The sequence below is a fragment of the Cydia pomonella genome, chromosome 14, assembly GCF_033807575.1.
Source record: "Cydia pomonella isolate Wapato2018A chromosome 14, ilCydPomo1, whole genome shotgun sequence".
Lineage (NCBI taxonomy): Eukaryota > Metazoa > Arthropoda > Insecta > Lepidoptera > Tortricidae > Cydia > Cydia pomonella.
The window spans coordinates 3,244,854-3,269,219 of NC_084716.1; the positions used below are offsets into that span (position 1 = coordinate 3,244,854).

Genomic DNA, 24,366 nt, shown 5'->3' on the forward strand with positions numbered 1-24,366 from the left:
TACAAAATTCACTTACATTAGATACACTTATATAACAACACATTTAAGGCTAGCGAGCACTATTTAATTTTAAAAAGACTAATATATACCATAATACTATAATCATTTGTTATGCGTGTTAAAGTAGCTAGGAATAGTTTGTAATATTAAGAGTGGCTTAGAAAATAAGTTACTTCGACTGTCCTGTTCAGATAGTTATTTCTATTGGCATTTTATATCAACGATTGGCGTCTTGACTAGGCCCCCTGCCCGCGTAGCCAACGTACCAATCGTTAACGCTCCGTAACGAACGAAAAGCAACTGAGAGAGGGACGAATTCGCTACGCTACGGAGCGTTAGCGATTGGAACGTTGGCTACGTGGCCAGAAATCTTTCGATACATGGTATAGATTAATGTTAGAACATTGCATAGTTTATTATTTCTACTGAGAATCATTAGCTTTTTAGATCGTAATTGTAGACAACTTCTCGTCATGATCATGATTGTTTTTCCATTCCATTACTAATTTTCATAAGACGGTGATGAAATGCCTATTACCGTCATACGGCTCGAAAAATTTATAGAAATTTTGAGACATTTTCCGTCTCTTACTAGGATTCGTGATTTTAAGTAAAGTATGTATGTATGTATGTATATACTTTATAGTACATAGAAATAAAAACACGAAAAACACAGTTACAGAGTAAATTCAATACAACAAAGGCGAACTATCACTTAAGTACTTATCATAAAAAACCATAGGTACTAAAAAAGGTTGTGTGCATCTTGAACATAAAATGGCCTGTGTGCAAAATTTCGTATAAAGGAGGGATTCTACGGCACTAGCGATGAGCAGGCGAGCACGTTTTACTCAATTTCAACACGTAAACTAATCTCCTGGGTGGACATTTAATAATATTCCAGCATAAATTTCTCCTCCGGTCAATTACCCCAATTAATTCTGGTTGTGGTTTGTTACTCTAGGTAATCTAGGTACCTTGTGCATTAGGGCTAAAACCTAGGGACCAAAGATAGACGTGAATATTTAAAGAAGGCTTTTACAGGGTCTTTTACAGTTTCAGTTTGAAATATCACGTTTAAACCGAGTTAGATTTGCTTCAGAAAGAATTTTTGAAATCTGTTTTTTTGGCATTAGGTACAAGAATTTACCATTAACTTATTTTAAAATAAATAAATAAAGAGAGAGAGGCAAGAAAAACAAACTTCTTTTTAAATGAAATAGTAATCAGATATTCTAGTTTGTTATGTTTGCCGCTTCTGCCTGTTTGTTAAACATTAATATATTGTTTTCCAAAGGTGAACATTGAACAAGGTACAAAATAGTTTAATTGAAATGAATAGCTCTGTTTTTACACATCTTATAAAAACACTGTAAAGGTTCCCATCTAATATTAATTAGTTAATATTCAAAGACAAGTGTAGGTTTACACTGAAATATTACATTAGAATATTGTACTAAGCAAACAACCACATGAGAATGTGTTTATTTTAAATAGTTGCGAATATATTATTTTACACTTTAGCGCACATTGTCGGGAGCCGGTATAATTTCATTAGAGAGCAAATATGTCCCGAGGCCCCGAAACCGTATCGAATACACACAAGCAACTAATTAGAGTGACGCAATAACAAACCTCGAAACCCTTTGAGCCGTATTCGAAACATAGACGTCTCAACTCCTTTGTTGTTCTCACGTCAATCATAATTACAGAAGGGCCTATCTAATGTTAGATCTTCATTAGTCACGTACATAGATAGGTCAGTGAGATACGCCCCGATGAGCTCCTATTAATTACCGTATATTAATCAAGGGCCTTTGAAACTCCCCGTGCGCAAAAGGCCCTCAAAACCGAAGGCCAATTACTACCTGAAGGTGAGAGCACACTTGATCGTCCCTCCCTAAAAGCTTTCGTTTTGTTACAGGTAAACGTCAAAGGTTCTGCTATGAAATGGGCATTCGGGCATTATGGCAGGGGTTCTGCATCTTCGTGCTCGTAAACCAGGCTGGAAGCGACTGGCTCAACTGCGCTTACATCGCGCAGTGCCACTGCAAATGGTCCTCCGGAAAGAAGACAGCCTCCTGCATAACCGCCGGCCTCGAAAAAATACCTCATCTAGCGGCGGACATACAAGTGCTCGACTTACACGGAAACCCATTAAAAGTGCTCGGACAAGATGCATTTGCGAGCATAGAATTGTTAAACTTGCAACGATTGAATCTAAGCTCGACGAACCTGCGTTCTGTGAGTCCAAATGCTTTCAGAGAGCTCCGCATTTTAGTCGAACTAGACTTGTCTCAAAACGAATTGTTACAATTGTCACCTGACACGTTCCGGGGAAACGTCCGCTTGAGACTTCTGGTGCTTAACGACAACCCTTTGAGCTCACTAATTGCGGAGCAGTTTCCGCCGCTGCTACATTTGAAGAAACTAGAACTTTCCAGATGCCGCTTGCGTAGTATACACCAGTTTGCTTTGGTGAATTTGCGAGCGTTAGAAACTGTGCATGTGCATCAAAATTTACTGACTTACGTACAAGAAAATACATTCAACCTTCCTGTTTTGAAAACTTTGACGCTCTCAGATAATCCTTGGTATTGTGATTGTAGATTAAGACGGTTCCATGAATGGTTTCTGAACAGTAATCTTGGGAACGAAGAAGTTATCTGTAGTGGTCCAGAGAATGTTTCTCAAGTGTCATGGCGTTCTATCAAAGGGGAAGAAATGGTTTGTCCGCCTATTGCTGTGTCAAGTCCAAGAATAATTAGAACAGAGTCCGGTGCGGACATACGGTTTGGATGCTTCAGTCGTGGCGATCCCGAACCCACAGTATCGTGGTACTTGCACGACACAGAAGTACAAAACGACACGATAAATCATAGTGAGATTGTTATAAATAGATATCAAAGTAATTATTTTAATGAGTTTAGTGACGATATCATAAACAAAAGTGCGCAATGGGTCAACGTGACCATAACTAATGTAACGAGTGAACTGTCCGGTGAGTGGAAATGTAGTGCGAAAAGTTTAGCAGGGGAAGCCACTGCCTATCTGACCTTAGTTTTACCTAAAGCGCGAACAGCCACTGCTCGCGTCGCCCCAGACTACTCAACGCTCTTCATGGTGGCAGGATCCATGGTAGGCATGCTGGCATTAGGATTCGTAGCAGCGTGTGTTTGTTGGAATACCAAGCGCCAAAGAATGCCACCGAGTAGAAGTTTCACAGACCAAGAGAAGAAGCTTCTCGATACCTCTCTAGCCGTCAGCTGTGACCGAACAAGCGGAGGAGGCTCGTCGTACGGTTTTGAGATGTTGGACCGATCTATGTCGATGGAAAGCGAGGACACGCGGTGTTTAGAGCCCGTTCAGATAACTATTGAAGGCCCGCCTGGTTCGTTCCCGCCTCCACCGGCTGAGTTTGCTCTGCCCGCTCCATATGGAAACATTTTTATATCCGTACAAGTCTCGGGTCATAACGATGAGTATCCTGACTTGCTCGGTGGCGGGGCCACGCTGCCTCGACGAAGCCGAACGTGTTTCTTGAAGTCTGCCTACGACAACATGGGACCGAGGATCACGGCCGCCGGCAGCTCCACTTGGTCCCTCCCTGGTGCCAACGTAGATAGTAAGGATACCCCCGCGCCCTTACCCCTCTCGACCTTTTCCACTGAATTTACCGCTCTATAAACTAGTTAGTAAGTTTGAACCATCATCATTGTTTATTTTGCATATTTTATCCGAGAGTTTGTTGTTGAGATAGTATTATAAAGCCTGTTGTTTAAGTTATTTTGATAATGAACACTATTTAATAACATATCACTTTTGTAGATGTTGTTAATTTTACTGATGTTTTTAACAAGTGTCATTTTATTGTAAGTGAAATAGGACTGAGTACATAGCTAGTATACGAACGATGACTTCTTTTTTTATCCGCGTTAGTTTAAGAACTGTCTAAAGCTACTTTTACTATACAGTATTGTAAATGTAAAGCTACATCCTAAGCTATATTTGTAAGAATTTTTGATCGAAAACTGTTGCTTTAAATCGGATGAGAGAATAAAAAAGATTGAACTAAGAAAGTGGTTGCATAATTTACTTTCCTTCCACTACTAGGAATCAAATTTATTTAGCCTTAAATAAGTAGGTAAATATTATTTATTGCACCAACAATTATACACTTTACATGCACGTAAAACTACAAATAAATTTTAAAGGAAAATAGAACCAGGTAACAACAGGTGGACTTCCACCAGTCTTCCTGACAAACTTTAGGTAGCAGGAAATGTGAAACTCATACAAAAGTAGGTACTACAGTACTAAAAGTAGTACAGGTAATGCAAGGAGCGAAATGTGGAAACTAATATTTAACACAAACACACATACTACTCGTACATATACGAGTATATAAGTATTAAACCTACTAATACACAAATATACAATATACACAAATATAATATAAATTAATAATAATACCTTGATAGAGATCATGGGTCAGATGCAGACGGGTGATCTTGGACATGGCGCGGATAGTCCGGCGGTTCCTCTCTCTGCGGCCCTGACCACCAGCAGCTTGGGCCCTGCCCCGCTGCCGGCGGCACCCTAGGTTAGGTTTTTTTATAATATGTTTATATGTTTTGTATTGTTTTTATACGTGTTTTTATAGTTTGTAAAAAGCCTAACTTAAGAAGAATGATAAATAACTACTTACTTACTCCGTTGGCTCAGCGACCCAAAATGAGACTTGGCCTCCGACACAAGACAGCGCCACTTTTCTCGGTCCTGTGCGACCTCTCGCCAATTGTCGACTCGAAGCTCGCGCAGATCCGCCTCCACCATGTCGCTCCAGCGATACCTAGGGCGTCCGATAGGACGTCCTCCTGCTAGGCGACCCAGGTACGCTAAATAAACGCGGTATGATAGATAAAGGAAATAATAATAATAGTATAAAAAAATATTTATAATGTATATAATTAATTTAATATCTATAGGGAATAATACACATAACTCTGCGTAGGGACGCCGCCAGTAGCTTAAACAGTAAACAAACAGCCTTAATACATAAATTTCATTTCTGTTCGCACCAAATAATCTGTGTAAACTTTGAAAAAAATTGATTTCGGCATAGTTTATATAAGTTTCTCCATAGTTTACGGTTTGTGCCACTGCTGCACTCTAGCGGCAGAACATTCCTGTAATACTCCCTATTTCATTTTAATATCAAAGTTGTATGTCACTCGCACATGTTTTGTCCGAGACTTGTAAGAAGAAACGTAGAGTAGGCTATAGTAATATTACATAGGTAAGTACAGTCAACCAAGTTTAATCCTAGGCCACTATAGTACCTTGTCGCTTTAACTACTCTATGCATGACATGCATCACTCAATAAGCACTGTCGTAGAAATTAAAACAAGAAATATTACTTTGCTAATCCGCGAGAAAATAACGTGTTAGTCAATCAGTGCTAACCCGTTATACTTACTTGCGTATTTTTACATGCAATTAATGTTCCCACCCTCCCACCGCAAAAATAAATACGCAAATAAATATAACAACCCACCACCAAAAGTACAAAACTCGACACGTGTTTCGCCTCTCTACGAGGCATCCTCAGGAGATGCTGGAGATGTTGACGGTCTGACACCCGACAACTGCCTCGTAGAGAGGCGAAACACGTGTCGAGTTTTGTACTTTTGGTGGTGGGTTGTTATATTTATTTGCGTATTTATTTTTGCGGTGGGAGGGTGGGAACATTAATTGCATGTAAAAATACGCAAGTAAGTATAACGGGTTAGCACTGATTGACTAACACGTTATTTTCTCGCGGATTAGCAAAGTAATATTTCTTGTTTTAATTAGCATGGATTTCCGCAAAGTAACGCCTGATTCTATTAATTACTGTCGTAGAAGTCATTATGACATGGTTCTATAGTGGCCTAGGAATCAAATTGGTTGACCGTTCATTAAAATTATCTAGATGGCATTTTCAGGAATTGAATAGGTATAAAATAACTCATGTAATTAAAGTCGATTATCGCATGACCTATTTCACAGCCGTTCCACGAAATGGATTGAAGCATGTCGAGTGATATTCAAGTAAAATTACGTGAGTATTCAATTTAACATATTTTTAATATGTTTGAGTCTCATGGGAGGTTTATAGTTAAACATGAATATTATTACCTAATTTAAATTTATATTCATGAAGAAGTTATTAACATGAAGTATGTGTCATCATTCCCTTCCCAAAAACGCCTCCATGCATATGTGCGAGGACAACACTTACTAAAAATACAAACAACTTATTTCTTTCTTCACTTTATATTCTTCGACGTACCAAGAATATATGTGACCGCGGCCGGCAAAACTCCCACTGTCGCTTACCATAAGGACGAGATTTGCTTGTACCTTTATACGAATAACCTGTAAAGGCGTCCATATGGCAAGCGACAAAGTGGGATTTTATATTAAGATGAATTAAATAATTGCTTATCCAATACTTACACAAAACGACTTCCACCACATCGAGGAAAATTGCTGCTACGGGCTACGTACCTACGTACAGCGTAAGTAAAATTGAAATTGTGACTTCAAATTGGTAATTATAATACAAAATCAATGCTTTACACACATCTTCCCTAAACTTTTTTAAAAGTTTTAATTTATCCTATTTTTATAGGACACATGGTTACCCTAACATAATGATTAACAAAGAAGTTTAAATAATTTAAAATGAACACTTTCCTCTTTGGTTATCAATCACCTGCCAGTTACTGAGTGTCACTCATATCGATAATTATTAACTTGTGACAGGTTGTTGTTCTGTTGTCAGTAAGATATTTTATGTTGGGTAACCACACTTCGGGACTTTCATTATTTGTTTTATTAGAAAATTTGCGATAGTTAAATATAGCTTATTTTAATAACGGGGCTAATGGTGTGTAACTATTTGTATATTTGTTTCGTAGTACCAATTTGAAGTCACCCTGTGTAATAGGCGACATTCAACCAACAAACCGGTAAAATGGGCACATGCAACCGTTTTAGAAATAATGTAAAAACTTTAAAAAGAACGGAAGTGACATGGTTCTTATCTTTTTTAATACATATCCCTACAAATAATTATTCTTAGGAAAATCTTTGACTTAAAAGAATATCCTGGTAGCGCATGTGTGCTGAGCAAAACGTAATCTTAATGTATAGGTTATATCACAAAATGTAAAAAAAATTGAAAGATACATTAATTGATGAAATTCTAGAAATACGTGCTTGTAATGCAGGTAACAAAAAAGCGCTGGTGGCCTAGCGGTAAGAGCGTGCGACTTGCAATCCGGAGGTCGCGGGTTCAAACCCCGGCTCGTACTAATGAGTTTTTCGGAACTTATGTACGAAATGTTATTTGATATTTACCAGTCGCTTTTCGGTGAAGGAAAACATCGTGAGGAAACCGGACTAATCCCAACACGGCCTAGTTTTATCCTCTGGGTTGGAAGGTCAGATGGCAGTCGCTTTCGTAAAAATTAGTGCCTACGCCAAATCTTGGGATTAGTTGTCAAAGCGGACCCCAGGCTCCCTTGAGCCGTGGCAATATGCCGGGACAACGCTAGGAAGAAAGAAAAAAAAAAGTAATGCAGGTAACAAGCTATCATGAAACGATTCGTATATTTACGAGTTTATAACATTTATAAAAACCTAAAATTATCTCTTCGCCTTCCTTGCCTTTAAAAGTCACTATAATTGTGTTCTGGTCTGACGCATTAAACGAATGTTGCTACATGAAATAAGACAATTTTTTGCAGGAAAATATTTCTCTAATAACGGTCACTTTTCCTAACTATATCCATGTCCAATTTAATTAATCTTGTACATTGCCCGTGTCCGATATCACAGGGCAGTTTTAACTCTCACAAACTCTAAGAAAAATGTAACGAAATACATTTCTTAAAAGCACATACATTTTCCCATGTCAGTTGCAATATAATCGGTGACGTGATCGCGAATGGACGTCTAACAGAAAGGAAATAGAGGGAAATTTTTATAGTGCACGGGAAATCGAATCCAAACAGTTCGCCCTTAATAAACGATTTGCGGAAATTTTTAACCTAATATTGGTTATTCTGTCTTCGTATTGCAGTATTTAAGTTAGTTTAACAGTTGCGAAGTTTGCTTTGAAAAGTCTTATTAATAGGTAGGTAAATAATAAAAAAATTATCGTTACTTAATTCAGTTGATTATTTTAATCCTTGATTACCAGTAACTTCATTTGTCTTTTATAAAGATATGAGAGTTATAATAACTGACGACTGAAAAGATTTGTGACAAGCGAAGTATCTTCTCATAATAAATGTGAGGCATATGCCTTGCAGCCGTTTAACTGCAAAAGTACCTATTTTTTTTAAGGATGATAGGCAGGCGTTTGATCACGATCTCACCAGATGGAAAGTGATGAGGTGATCTACGGTGGAGCACGCTTACTTATCAGATACCCTAGCCTTGAAGAGATCCAGTATGTACAGTCAGCGTCAAATACTTTGTAGCAAACCTAAAGAGACACTTCAGGATTGTTAATATTCCACTTCGCTAAGGTAAAAGAGTGAAGTATAGTAAATAAATCTAATGTACAGTCAGCGTCAAATACTTTGTAGCAACCAAAGTGGCCAAATAGTTCGGTACACCATATATTTAGTATGGTGTACCGAACTATTTGGCCACTTTGACTGCTACATAGTATTTGACGCTGACTGTACTCGTGCGGAAACACAGGCTCGGGCAAGGCATTCCACTCCTTGGCAGTTCACATAAGGAATTTTGAAGCGAAAATCGCAATAATTATGTGTATTAGTTTATTAAACGATACAAATGTCCTCTCATATATATAAACTGTTAAAATCACAACCCTTCCAGTAGTCGGATAAAAATGACTTTAAGAACTAGACACTCAAAGATATAAATGATAAGAAATTTCGTCGCCAGTCTCCCTTTAATATTACTAAAAATACGACACTTTTCTAAAGGAAGATAAGTAATTCAATTTCGCCCGAGCTCTATAAGATTTTACTCTATAAAGAGACATTATTTCCCAATCCACCAATATTGTCTCAAATAACCTTAACCATTTCGTATCTGACAAAAAACAGGACTAAGTAAGAAATCACGGTCCATGAAACGGAAGGTCGAGGCTTTTAACCAATGAGGAAACGTCCGTTTAATAGCCGTGAAGATGGTCACCCTAGTGTTTTTGTCCCGGGTGATAAGGTGAAGTTGGGCACTCTAGCGGTGAGGACACTTTGATATTATTTTTGTTAAGAGCTTTTGAATTTATAGAGGCAGGTTGAGTGAAGCTAATGTTAGGTCGGTGCGGTAATATTACGTACTGTTGGGAGTTTTACGATACAGTTAAAAATTTATTTATAAAATTAAAAATTAATACTTAGTTATTATGTTAGGTTTTTATATTATAATACATTTTATTAGCAAGACAAGCAAAATACAAATACCTTCAAAAATCTGGTTTATATACTTTGGAAAAAGTTCTTTGTCTCTGGAGCATAAACAGAAAGAATCATACTGTCTTTTTATTCATCATCATCATTTTCATGGCGTTGCCTGGTTATTTTCCAAGACTCATGGGAGCCTGAGGTACGCTTGGCAACTAATAACAAGAATAATTAGATGGCACCAGTTTTAAAACGACTGCCATCGGACCTTTCATTTCATATGGGAAACTATTTAGGTCTTATTGGGATTAGTCCTGTTTGCTCACCATGTTTTCTTTTCCTTCACCGAAAAGCGACTGGTAAATATCAAATGATAACTGATATATCGTACTTGAGTTCCGAAAACTCATTGCTGAGCCGAACGGAGCCGTGAATGCCCGAAAGGGTCAGTTTCGCCCCCTGCTACTAGTATTATAACCAGAAAAGGGCACTGAGTATCTGAGTATAGCTTTCATGTTATACTAATACATACATGGTTTCCCAGACTATATTTTGCAATATTTTTTTTTAGGATTACCAACAGATAATACATCTTACATGCTCTTAAATCTATATGACAATCAGGACTGATGCTTATCTAATTATAGGTAACCACATCTTATATAAGTGTCTTCTACCAGTGAACATGCAGTAATCTTACGGTTAAATTAATTAGTACCAGTACATTACATTAACTAATGCTATTCGTACAACTAGGATGATGGTACGAGTAAACAGTTGATAACAATTATTAACTACTTATATACAAATATTTTATATAAATATTTTATTAAGTATTTTTAAGTCATCTGTGAATCTGTGGCGAATTACTTTGTGATATCCAGTGAGCCAACATATTTCATCACCTTTCTTTTAAACTGTTCTGGTCTATCGTTGAATATGTCAACTCCCGCAGAGCCAGGGATATGATTGTATAATTTTGCCATTCTTAAAAGGGCAGAGTTACGACCTAAATTTGTTTTCCCAAATGGAATTCTAAACAGCTTATACAAACCAGGACGAGGTAGCTTAGCAGGAACAGTTATTTTAATTTTACTTAACAGTTCTGGACAATCCAGCCCCGTACTATTAACCAATTTATAAAGGAACATTAAATCTAGCACTTTTCTCCTGTTACTTAGTGACATAAATCGAAAGAATTTCAGTCGTTTACTATGTGATGTGAGTTTAGTTTGCTATAGCGACTATATTCAAATTTTACCCTAAAATTAGTGAAATAGAAGCAGTCACCAACAATATTTAGTATTTCCTGGTACTGTGAAATTATTTAAATGAAACATAATTTAGTAGAAACTTGGAACTAAAGCCCGCTGTTCAACCCTTCCTCATGTTTTCCATAACAACATGTTTGAATAAAATTATATGCAAATTTTCACTTTGAACAAGGGCAGGGCCATACTACAGTCAACCAGTTAAATTCTGGGCTGGTTTGTACAGTCAGCGTCAAATACTTTGTAGCAGTCAAAGTGGCCAAATAGTTCGGTACACCATACTAAATATATGGTGTACCGAACTATTTGGCCACTTTGGTTGCTACAAAGTATTTGACGCTGACTGTACATTAGATTTATTTACTATACTTCACTCTTTTAGCGAAGTGGAATATTAACAATCCTGAAGTGTCTCTTTAGGTATAGAAAATCGCTTTTAAAAAATAGTAACTATCACTTATGAAATCAAAAGAATATAAAAATAAATGCTATATGAGTATTATATATTAAATTCGCCGTGACTTATTTTTCAAAAGTGTTTTTCAATAAAAAAACTCATCAAGACTGTTTACCGAACTTAATGTTCAAAAAACAAAGTATAATACAATACATAGATCAAGATAAAATAGGGAAGGGGCCTATCACATATTTTTAAAAACTATATTGCCATAGACAATCTTTGGCGTGGAAAACATTTACTTTTATTTTTAAAATTACTTATTAAAAATACTTAATAATATTTTATACAACGTTTTCATTTCATACAAAGTTTAAATCTATTTTTTCTGAGTAGATTTTAAAAGAAAGTAAATGTTTCTCGCCAAACATTATATGGAAATATAGTTTTAAAAAGTATATGTGATAGGCCACCTCTTGGTTTTATATTTGTCTATTGAAAAACTTTTCTAGTGACCCATATATTAAACAAACGAAATTTTGCAATCGAAGTCTTTAGATGCACGAGTGCCACAGGCTGGAGTGCATTAAAGACTCGAGTTTGCAATATTCTTGGCCCGGGCACACGCAATGTTTTTCATCACACTTGCGAAGATAAAACTTTTTTCACAATCCATAACTCCCGCGGGAACAATACATACCCTTATCCTTCAGTACACCTACATGAAATAAGATCTTTTTCCAGCAAGTGTGATGAAATAGTTATTTACGGTGGTGCTGAAAATAGGAAATTCGCAACAAGTGGTGATAAATTAAAACACAACCGAAGGTAGTGTTTTAAATCGACATGAGTTGCAAATTACTTATTCGCACCTGTATCGTACAACATTTTAAAGTACATATGGCTCTTTAAAGTTTCGACATATGCACGGAAAGTGCTCATTCCCGCACGCGTGCGGGAAAATAGCACCATATGTACTGTAAAAGTTATTTTATCCTTAGTTTGCAACATAATTAATAATCAAGCTGCCTATACATTAACCAAACAGTAGGCAAATAAGCGTAAATGCCTCATGAACGATCCTGAATGGTCATTGACAAGCCATACTTTGATTGCTCACGCATCGCGGGATCGCCAATTCTAAACTAAGACGCAATGGTCAGCAATTCCCTAATTATTCAATAGCAGCGACGTAATATATAGACGAAACTCTTAGTACGTTGTGGTCGAACGTGAGATTGCCGCCATAAATCACGTAAGCTCTCGCTGCCATCGTGTTTAACAATTATTTCACTAGTTTATCACTTATTCAAACGCGTAAGGTACATCTCGTAGCTAAATATTGTGTTTGGGATTTAAATAGAATTAAAACACTCCGATAGCAACGTAACGGTCATAAATTTTACAAACTGTCATATGACATATTTTTACAAGCTACCCACATTTACCGAAATACTAGTGTAGATGGTGACAAACAATTAATATAATTTGGCAAAAGTCCTTTGTCTGAGGAGCATTCGCAGAGGCAATTTAACATTGTTAAGTGTGGTGTTAAGGACAGACAAGTGTGATTTAATTAAGTTTATTATACATATTAACTCTGTTAATTAAGTCTTCTTTTAACGGGGCGACATATTCGGTTAATCGAAAAAGCTCCTTAATAAATGAAAATAATAATAATAATAATTTGTCGGAATGCCTTAATATCATCTTCTTATTACTGTCGAAACTACCACCGGTGCAAGGTTCGTAGAGAAAAATCTTAGCTCCGAAAAGATGCCAGCGCAAGAAATGACGAGTTATTTTTTAAATATTTTTTATATTCAGCCAAATTTACTTATTTGTTTATTGCAGTCATGTACAATGCATTATGTCTAGGACTTATTACTATGGTACATGAACCCGGCTAGGGCAAAGCAATTTGCTACTTATATCTAACACGTAATTAACAATAAAAACAATATTCCTTAGTCCACTGAAAAGTCCGCTCAAAAAATAGGTCATTGCGATTACAATTGGGCAAAGAAAGGTACTGTGCCCAAACTGGACTGTGACAAAATGAACCCGCTGACATTTCAATTTTGTATAAAATAATAGGCACCATTGCGATTCGGGGCCCGTCCGACAATGTGCTCCGCATACTGAGCACGACCAATTTGCGTACCAAGGAGGTGTGTCGAATAAATATATTTTACGTGTCGAAGCTGTGTCGAAATGTTAGTGGGGGCTGAAATTATCTTACGTGCTATGTATACGGATATGTACGAGTATACGGGGCCAGAGATAATAAACATAATATATAGGTGTCGGAATGAAAAATTGCAAAAAAAGCAGTGAATGATATATAAACACTGAAAAACGTTTTGGGTAACCTTGAAGTTGCCTGTTAATAGCTATCGGTACGAAAAAAGTACAGTAAAATATTTCTTAATCCCCGCTGTTAAGTAATTATAACATGTTGTGTGTGTGACTTCAGTTACCTTGCCGTAGACTTACCATTTTAACCCAATGGGGGTCTAAGGTCATTGGACCATCTAAGTTCACAAAAAGAATGATGTCCGAGGGATCGTCGATTTTGTGTTTTTTTTTCTTCTGAACTATGCTAACCTAACCTAACTACTTACTCTAGTAATATCTTACTTTAGTGATGTGATTACTTCAGATAGTATGAATATATGTATATCGAATATGGTCTTAAAACATTTTTATCTTAAGGCTTAATTGATGGCCAGAAGAACAGAATCTGATACATATTAACCAAATTTGATTGAAAACTGTTTAGTCGGTTATAGAGCCAGCTTTCGATGATTTTTCCGAAACCATACAATTTCGCTGATCATAGGTACATGGACCCCCAGTTCAGTAGCTTTTAGGGTCGTCTATCGTTGGCCTTCGTTTGATCCATGCCGAATGCGATGCGCTTTATAATAAAATAAAAAAACATATAATTCGACCATCAGGGATCATACAACAAACGACATAATACATTAAACAGAATAAATAAATTAGTTAATTAATAAAATTTAACAAACTTTATGATTACATTAAAGTTAGATATAACAAATTGCCAAAACTACATGTCAATGTTAGTACCTACTTATCTTACATTTAGTGTTAGTATACATTACATATTGCTATTGCCCAATACATGGAGCGCAGTACAGTGGTTCAGATACTGGCTGGCCCTCACCTTGCTGATTAGCGAGGCGGCGCGCCTCCGGATAAACCGGGTAATTACCGGATCAAACAACCTTATAGCAACAACACAAAAAAACAAAGTGGTCCTATAAGGGTTCTGTTTTTTTCCTTTTGAGTTACGGAACCCTAAAAAACCCAGCAACTGACATCAATATTAATTAAGTTCAAAACAGAACCCTTATAGGATCACTTTGTTGTCCGTCCGTCTGTCTGTCAAGACCCTTTATCTCGGGAACGCGTGGAGGTATCGAGTTGAAATTAAAACCATATACTTAACCTTTAACTGACGACCTATACGTCTCACAGACGTCATTACTTTTATTTTGAACTTAACTTTAAAACTACGCGACTCTAGGTGCTCCCCCTCCCGCTACCTTCCCCGTTCCGCGTTGCTAGCCGGCAGTCGACACCACGAGCCCGGCGAGTGCATATGTGACTCTAGGGAAGCTATCGCCGTCTGGGAGACGTAAGTACGGTGTTAATGTATAAATAATATGCACGTCAGTTAGTCGTCACCTCGGTGTTTTAGTGCACAAACTCATAGTGTCTTATTGACGTTACGTCGGTTTTGATGGTATTTTTTTATTATTTCAGAATGCCTAGAAGGAAGCAAAGCATTTCTAGGAAACGAAAAGCAGCTCGAGCACCTCCTAGGTATCCAAAACGAGTAAGGCCATAAAAAATTAAGATGAAATTACGGGCATATAATAACAGAATGACCCGTGAGTTACGACTCTAGAGCGACTCATTGAACCCGCTGATATGCCCGAGCCCCCAGCTAAAAACGACATAAATATGGAACCAGAGGTTCGCAAAACTTGTGCAATATCTCCAAGCCGCCTAAAAAGACGTACGAAGTACTCTTGTTGCAAATGCAACAAATCTAGGTATGTGCCTTACGTGCGCCTTCAGATATGCAGTGCAAATTGGGCCATGAAATGTGCCAAGTCTGACTGTTGTCATTTTTTTAATGTTTTTATTTAGAGGTGATTTTATGTTTTCAGTATGTTAATTAGTTCAAGAAGTAAGCGCTAATAATGTTTTTTTTGTTAGATTTTTCATAATTATATGAAATATGGAGACTAATCAATGTTCCTAAAATTTAGCGTTAAGATTTTGTGATCTCTTTATTAAAGTCTGTTAATTCTCAAAATAAAGCTGGTATTATTTCCATTATTCCTTAACTAATTACCTTTAATAAGTGTTCACGCAATAAGAAACCTAAAAAAAGTAGCATCTAAATTGTATTATTATAAACAGTATAAATAAAATGTACGTCTCTCAGACACCACATCGGTGTAAGTGCTACGTAAAAACCAGGTCGGCAGTTAAAGGTTAAGTCTACAGTCCGTTGAAGCTGTAATAAAAAATCAAACTTCTAAGTTAACTTAAAAAAAGATACAGCCGTTTATTCCACAAAAAACCTTTCAACACTTTCAATCACAATTTATAGGATACTTCCTGTTGACCTAGAATTATGAAAATAAGCAATTAATATTTTCCTATACTACTGGTACATGGAAAATCTGAAAACCATACATTTGTAAAAAAAAAGTTATATTTGTACGGAATCTTCGGTGGGCGAGTCCAACTTGCAATTGTCCAGTTTTTTCTAGTCTGCGAAATTCGCATTGTTCTAAGTCAGAACTGAAGAAGAAAACTAATTATTTACCTCGGACTATGTACAAATATAAGTCTTGTTTCCTTTTACCGCGGACTTTTAAAGGAAAAAAGCACGCTCCATATATCGCTGTGTCCTCAGTCCACTCTCGTAATAACTCACTGTCCGACGCTGGCACGGTAATCCCGGCGGCCAATGTTTGACGAATGTTGGTCCGATGCCAGCTCCTGTATTATAGTGGACCTTCTGTTAAAATCTACACTGTGGTCATCTTACCAGTTTCTAAATAAGAAATTAAATTCATTATTTCACACTTTAGGTCCATACAATGCCACAATGACAAAGTTACAAAGGTGGTATTCCAAGATCCCAGAGCCGCCAGACCTTACTTATTTTCTCATTAATAAAATGTATGGGATAATATAGTTTTAGTATGTACTTTTAATGTCTGCATACTTGCTATATTGTCCCGATCGCCATTTGTCCGGTACAAGGTGCTAAAGGTTGGTAAAAAATAATATTGATTTTACTTAAATTCTTATGGCTGATTTTTATGTAGATTAAAAAATATTGTTAAAAATTGATAATCAACATTGCCAGACTTTTTCCGCCGGTAACTTTTACCAAACGCTTTAAAGCTGTCAAAAAATTATTGAAATTTTACTTGTAATCTCACTCTTGATTTTTATATGTGATACTCAGGGAGCTATTACAAACCATTTTGTAAGTAGCCAGACGAATTGGAGGGGCCCAACCATCCCCCAGACCCACACAGACAGACATAGACAGACAGATATAGTGGTTTAAATTTGAAAAACTTTAGCCATTTATCTTAGTTACATGTACCTATTATTGTAAAGTATTGAAATTCAGGAATTATTTTTGTATTCCTTAAAAAGTGTATTTTTATTCCTTCAAGAAAAATGAACTAACTTAGAAACCCGACAGGACATGCAAACAATGCGTGACACTGGCCCAGGATTTGCATAAAAAAGCCTTTGAACATTTCAATGTCATTTTAAGCGGCTTATATTTCAGTCTAGTGTTTAAGTCTAAATTGCAATAGCTCTACCTCAGAGAATGGAAACTGTTTCCTATTAGCTGACAGTGAATCGACAATGGACCCCTATGGACTGCATTTTAACCAACGAGGGTTTCACGCTTAAAATACCTTGGTTGCACAATGAGCAAATACTTTGCGCAATCGCTTATTAATTCCGAATTCATACTTCCGGCTACATAGACATCATTCCGATTTTCGTCGTGCTTTAGATCGTTGACGAGCACTATTGTATTCACTAAACATATATCGACCGGGATATTGATCGTGATTACCCTTTTGTATTGTTTTGAGCTCCCGATATTTCGACGCAGTTACATGCATCTTGTTCTCGAGTACCTGAAGACAGTGGGTGGGTGTTAAACTTGTGTAGACCGCGCTCGGTCTACCCTCATTCATGCGCGTCGGGTGGTTTCGCTTTCAACTGGTGGCGATCACACTATTTGGTCTACCCAAGCACACTACACGCGTGTTTGATTCGGATACAGATTTTTTACACAAACAATGCACAGGATTCGACACATTAGACAGTTTAAACCCATTTTCACCATTGAATTTTTTTATTTGTTAATTTCAATCGTTTCTCTGACGAACATTCTTAGCTAACCAACCTTATAATTATCAATACTTTATAGGAAAGTCTATCCCATCAAAAACAATACTTGTCAAAAAAACCAAGTCTCGCAACTCAGTTGTTCTGCGGTAAAAAGTTGTGAGATCCATGTAATACCAAGTCGGTTATTAATTTATTCAGTCTCTACTTAAGCGACTTTCTGTCTTAATACGTCCAGTCTCTAAGACCACGATCGTGGTCCATAACAATTGAAAATGGCCATGGCCAAGTCTCAATATATTTATATAAAACATTAAAGAATTTTAATATTGATATGCGTCACTATAAAATGCTGTTAATTATTACGTAACAACTTAATGTTTCGAGTACGGAGATTCCAGACACAATTGATTTTCAATTGTTATGGACCACGATCGTGGTCTTAGAGACTGGACGTATTAAGACAGAAAGTCGCTTAAGTAGAGACTGAATAAATTAATAACCGACTTGGTGTTACATGGATCTCACAACTTTTTACCGTAGAACAACTGAGTTGCGAGACTTGGTTTTTTTGACAAGTATTGTTTTTGATGGGATCTCATTTTTTTTTGTATTTTGTAGACAGTTCTACTTTTTTCCTTTTCGGTACCTTCTACTTATTGTATATATGTATAAATAAAACATAAAACATCGTTACGAATAAAGCCAATATTGAAAAATTTAATAACTGAAGACTTGGCTGTATGGGCTTAATTTTCTTTGCGGTCTTTTCTAGATTTTTTAGTTTTTTCTTGATTCATACACCAAACACTACTTATATTCCAAATTTGAAGCTTCTAGGTCTGCTAGAAGTGCCTTAGAATTTTGATGATCGGTGAGTCAGTGAGTGACAAAATTAAGAAATTTGACCCGTTATAATTCTCGAAAATACTGGTTCAAATTGAATGAAATTTGAAATATACCGTGTCTTTACAATGCCTGCATGGTTACTGAAAATTTCAGTCTTCTAGTTTTATCCACAACGAAGTTACAGGGGGTCAAAAATGGTCCGAATTGCTTCGAGAAAAGGATGGTACGTCCGTGCTTTTTTGCTCGACTTGGTGGACTTGGCAGATCTACACAGCGTAAACGTAACCAACTATTGTCCAAAATTTATCTATTATAGTCTAAACCGAATCTCGTATACTTGGTTTAGGTGCAACTATTATTTGAATTAGTTCTGTGGCAATTTAGTTTCATAAATAGCATTGGTAGCCGAGCAATAAGAGCGTGCGACTTTCAATCCGGAGGTGGCGGGTTCAAACCCGGCTTGTAGGTACAGTCAGCATCAAAAGTAGCGGATCAAATAACGCTTCATAAGTATCTACCATTCTGTAACAGCTTAACAAAAAGTGATGTCTTTAATATATAACAACTAAGACTGTAAAAGATATATTTTTGAACGCGAATTTTAGAAAGTTTTCTACATTTGGAAAAGTTATACGGAATATCAGATACTTTTGGCGCGTTGTTTCATCCGCTACTTTTGATGCTGACTGTACCAATGATGCTTTTGGAACTTATGTACGATATATCATTTGATATTTACCAGTAGCTTTTTGGCTAAGGAAAACATCGTGAGGAAACCGCACTAATTCCAATAAAACCTAGTTTCCCATCTGGGTGGGAAGGTCAGATGGCAGGTGCTTTCGTGAAAACTTAGTACCTACGCCGATTCTTGGGATTACTTGCCAAGTGGACTAAATACTAAAAAAATATATGCAGATTTTGATATTTATTTATACAATTTACTATATTTTACACGTAATTTTTACAAACTTATCTAAAACATGTAAATTATTATTGGTTTGGATACTTGATTATGTTTTGAACTTGTATACCTTATACAACTATGGTATTGGACTATACTCGTAGTTGGCTGGTTTTATGTTAGTGTATGGTGGCCCCATTGATTCGCCCAGAAGTTTTGTTCGCGCTAGGATCGTTGTATCGCGAAAAACATTATTCTAGAATATCTAAAATCTAGGCAACCATGGACTGGACCAACTTTTTAATAAGTCAACCTATTATAGTTATATGATATATAATATAAGCTTTCATTTGATATAACACACATAACATTTCATATATACAGAAAACCGCAGCCAAATAACACTAGACCCTACTCATAGTGTTGTTTTCCTGCCAATGAGTAAAGTTGCCAAAGCTCAACGAGAGTGCGGGGTGTTAGGATCGGTAACGCACATGTAATACCTCTGGAGTTGCAGGCGTCCGTCCATAGGCTACGGTAACCGCTTACCATCAGGCGGGCCGTATGCTTTTTTGTCACCGACGTAGTATAAAAATAATATACGATTGTAAAACAAAAAAAAGGTAATAAAAAATCTGTCCGTACGATATTTAACTAGGCCTATTTGCAATATGTAAATGTGAATATTATCTATCAATTACAGATGAAGTGAGGGTAGATAATACTTACAACGTATCTTAGACCATAAAGGTATGCCTATATCGCTCCTAAATATTCGAACGATACAGACACACAGACAGACATTTCTTAATCATAAAACGTCACTTTTTTCACTGACATATCAGTATTATATCGGAAACAGATCCAATAACTAAAATTCAATTGATATAACACACAACAATTGCTTCAACATTTCTTATGCGAACTGCCAAGGAGTGGAATGCCCTGCCCGAGTCTGTGTTTCCGCATGAGTACAATCTGGGTCTCTTCAAGGCTAGGGTAAATAGGTATCTCATAGGTAAGCGTGCTCCACCGTAGACCGCATCATCACTTACCATCAGGTGAGATCGTGGTCAAACGCTTGCCTATCGTTATAAAAAATAAAATAAAAATTCGAATACGCCTGTGAGGCAAATATTTAAACAAACGAACGAAGCATCTAACATGATATCCTTAACAATTGCACATTGCATTCGGAGCATGCACTTATTCCAGGTGAGTCTTCGTCTGCTCGTTCTCAGTAACGGATTGAAATTAAACCTCATGCTCGATCCGGATCACAGATTACCTACTTATAGTATCGATCAATAATATATCATCCCTGTGTTTTTTTTGTATGAGCATGTATAGAGTAGGTAAACAATATAGGTTATTTTGCAGCTTGTATATTTTACTAGTCATTTTATAATTATAGATATATGATGAATACTCCAATGAAATACTGTGAATTACAATAGGAGACACAGCATATTACTAAAAAAGTACTAATAAAAAAATTAAGTTGACTATGAAAAAACCATTTGAGACCAATTTTTCTCATCGCTCGCTCTAAGTAATACGACTAGACCACTAAAGTGCGGTAGAAATCACTTACACATAAATAAAAAAAAAAAAAAAACATGGAGCTGATATAGATATTATTAGATGCTGTCGCCGCGGCAAATCAATATTTATTTCAAGTAAAGTACGAAATGTTTAAAATTTGCCGTGAATACAGTAAAAAAAAAATTATATTTCATGCACTTTTATTTACATGAATATAACAATATCTGATTAATCAATTATTATAAATTACCTACGATTAGTACAAATATTTATAAGATTGGTGGTAAAAAATTTTGAATGCCTGTTTCTATCAAATTTATGATTTGCAGCGAAATCAGACATTTACTAGTAAAAATAATATTATTTTACCGCTAACTGGATTATCGTATAATTTAATAGTGTTGCGACCTATAGACTGACTAGGTTATTATAGGTAGGTATGTGATCTTTTATCACGCCTTTGTCCATACCTGTTACTCTTAAGTTTCATAATGCGGATTCTGATAAAATAGTCTGTGATCCGAATGGTCTTTGTGCAAAGCAAACAGTGGACAAACAAGCAGGGGAATCTGATTCCATGTGTCGAGATAAATGTTAGAAATAGAAGTCTATTGAGTCTTTGTATTGTTCATCTAATCCAGACTAGAGTGTTATTTTTTCCCATATACCTATATTCTTTAAAGCCAGTGTTTTTGTTAAATCTATACCAAGATCAGTATAACATTTTCTTTTAGATGGTCAAGATCGCAGAACGTCGTTGGTTTAAGGCGACCCCATGTGACAAATCGCCGAGGAGTTACTTCAGAGAGAGATCCAATATTCGTAATCGAAAATGAGCATTCGATAATTCTAGTAGTTGACTAAGTAACACATGGACAGGTACCCCTCACCGAGATGATACGTAGAGGCAGGGTCGTATCGTATTTAGTTATTTAAACGAGTGTAGTGCGATATTATTTTATTTTTGTTTCCTTATCCAGCGTTTCAACTGGGTTGCACCAGATGACTGACGTCTCAGGAAAATGCCAACACAGATATGAGTATAGCACTAAACTACCCAATAATAGTTTATTATTTTCAAGGTAGACAAAGAAAGTAAAATAGCCGTTCACTTTGACATAATATATATCAGCGGTGTCACTCACAAATTCGAGCCAATCGTGCAATCTAACGCAACTAGTTGCGACTAATCGCGCGCGTGATGCGAACTCATCAACCAATCGCGTTGCGGCGTTAAACTGCACGAATAGCTCGAATTCGTGTGCGTGACACCGCTGTACTGGCCCCATTCTTATTACCCGTAAGACCCATCCTTAGATATATATGTCCATGGCCGTTTACGTTTATTGTCTATGGCACGACACACACACACTGACAATAACAATAAAAGGATGGAACGTTGGAAGAGGAAAATAAATAATAATAATATCATGTTAGACTAATTTAAATCACTAAATACTTGTACGAGTACAATACGTCACTATTTAAAGTGTTACCTATATGGACAGGGTCGCTTAATACAAAACTGTCTCAAAATAAGGTTTGTGCTTCACTCTGGGTATGTTTGCGTGTCTCGCGTAAAAACATGGTAACCTCAAAATCGGAAATGAAATTAAAGGTTTGGTCTAGCGACCTAACTTTAATATAAAATTAAGAACGAAGTAGGTAAGTTAGAATCCTTATTGTACCCAGAAACTAATGTAATTTAGAATTTGGTCAGCCTTATCAGTGACATGACGATTTCCTATAGTATATACCCCGCAACAGATCCAGCAAATCTGTGGCAGATATAAGTCATATCATAACTAACGAACAAAGTACAAAACATATTTTCTTCTTTGTTTTGAAACACACCAATAGTTTCAAGCAATAAAAATTCCATATTAATATTTGAATGAAATGCGGGAAAAAAACGTGTTTAAACAGAATAACAGACATATTGAAACTAATTTAATATTGACATATATACATGTTAATTTACATTTACATTTAATTTACACAAATTAAACCGGGTTATATCGAAAGAGGGTCAAAAAGGTTCTCATTAAATGTTATTCTTACTTATTTATTATTTCTCAATAAAGTTTAAGCAAAATGGTTCATAATCGCCAACCCTGACATAAAACTGGTGGCCTACCACGAAAACCGAAATTAGTAAATTGCGGGATATTTCCCTTTTACTCTCACTAAGACGTCACTAGTGCCCGCAATTGACGAACTTCGATTTTCGCGGTTGTAGCTCTGTCATATACCACGGTTTTGCCAGCTCCATTGCGAGGTTTGCATAAAATATAACCGAATAAATAGTATACTATATACTCGTTCAAAACTAAGGGAATGAAATTCAGAGATACGATGGGGCTTCGATTTCCACGAATTAATATACAAAATTAATTAGTTAATATATACATTTTAAATTTCAAAGTAATATTGCAGTTCGAATATGTTTCAGAAAATTCAAAAAGTATTATTTGCAGAATTGCAAAGCGAAAGAATTTGATTCGGTATCAAGTGGGATTCCTCGAATATATTATATTCACATTTCATTTAATTTCAAAAGAAAAAATATTTTCTTTTTGTAATTTATAAAACAGTAAAATATATGCCTCCCAACGCAAGCAATTCTTTGTTTACCAGGCGGCTCCATCCCCTAAATCATGGCCACGTATATTTTGAAGAAATAAAGAATTTTGTATGGTTTGTATTTAAGTATATCTTGGTACATGTATTAATAGTTATTTGTTTTACAAGGTGGCAAAGTTGTTGTTTAGTCGCTCGTGCTAATATTGATACCCGAGCAAGCGAAAGATTCCAAAATTGAACCACTAACGAGTGGTTCGAGAAGTGGAATCTTGACGGTTTCAAGGCACGAGGGTTTAACAAACTTTGCCACTAAGTGTCGCACAAAATTTTTTCACCGCACCAACCCGAGCAAAATACTTAATATGAAATACCAAACCAAATCAAATCCAGATGAACATAATAGAAAAGGTATCATTCAAAATCATTACTTAAAAGTCAATTCAACCAGCTAACATAAGGAAACAACTCAAAATTTGCATCTGACTACTTTGCCCCATATGTGGATAAAATGCAAATTTCTCAATAGTTTTTGAACAACCAAGAGCGCCTTTACAAGTTGTTGTGGTGAAAAAGCTATTATTTGGAGCATACACTTTTCGAAATTTTATGTTATTAATTTTAAACAATTCCGCTTTTCTCGGGAAGGAACGAACGAAGATGACAAGAAATACATTAATGTGTACCTAGTATTTTTTACCTTACAAAATTAGTTTTTCTTGAATACAAGTATGTACATAATATGTGACAACAGTTTTTAGACAGACGGTCGGACAGCGAAGTCTTAATAATTGGATTCCGTTTTACCCTTTGGGTACGGAACCCTAAAAACGATCAAAAGAACCGATGCAAACTTTATCTTTCAATTTTGAAAACGAGCCTTACTTATCTGTAAAAAACCGGACAAGAGCGAGCGGACTCGCCCACCGAGGGTTCCGTATTTGTTGTTACACCGG

General features: G+C 36.3%; 2 protein-coding genes and 1 long non-coding RNA gene across 3 annotated transcripts in view; 2 read left to right on the forward strand and 1 right to left on the reverse strand.

Moving 5' to 3' along the window:
- Nucleotides 1-4,079, forward strand: part of LOC133524721 (reticulon-4 receptor-like 2) — a 36,578-nt gene extending 32,499 nt beyond the window's left edge. The window contains exon 2 of the mRNA XM_061860862.1: nt 1,925-4,079. Within this exon, the coding sequence (XP_061716846.1) occupies nt 1,951-3,687 (1,737 nt within the window). The 5' untranslated portion in view covers nt 1,925-1,950 and the 3' untranslated portion in view covers nt 3,688-4,079. The remainder of the gene's footprint in view (nt 1-1,924) is intronic.
- The window catches only part of LOC133524741 (uncharacterized), a 306,772-nt gene extending 292,061 nt beyond the window's left edge, over nt 1-14,711 (reverse strand). Inside the window, exon 1 of the mRNA XM_061860892.1 lies at nt 14,579-14,711. The gene's annotated coding sequence lies outside the window, so the exon portion shown is untranslated. The remainder of the gene's footprint in view (nt 1-14,578) is intronic.
- LOC133524745 (uncharacterized) lies at nt 14,575-15,640 on the forward strand. Its single transcript, XR_009800419.1, has 2 exons — nt 14,575-14,767; nt 14,896-15,640. It is a non-coding gene; the product is annotated as an uncharacterized LOC133524745 (long non-coding RNA).
- Nucleotides 15,641-24,366: the final 8,726 nt, after the last annotated feature.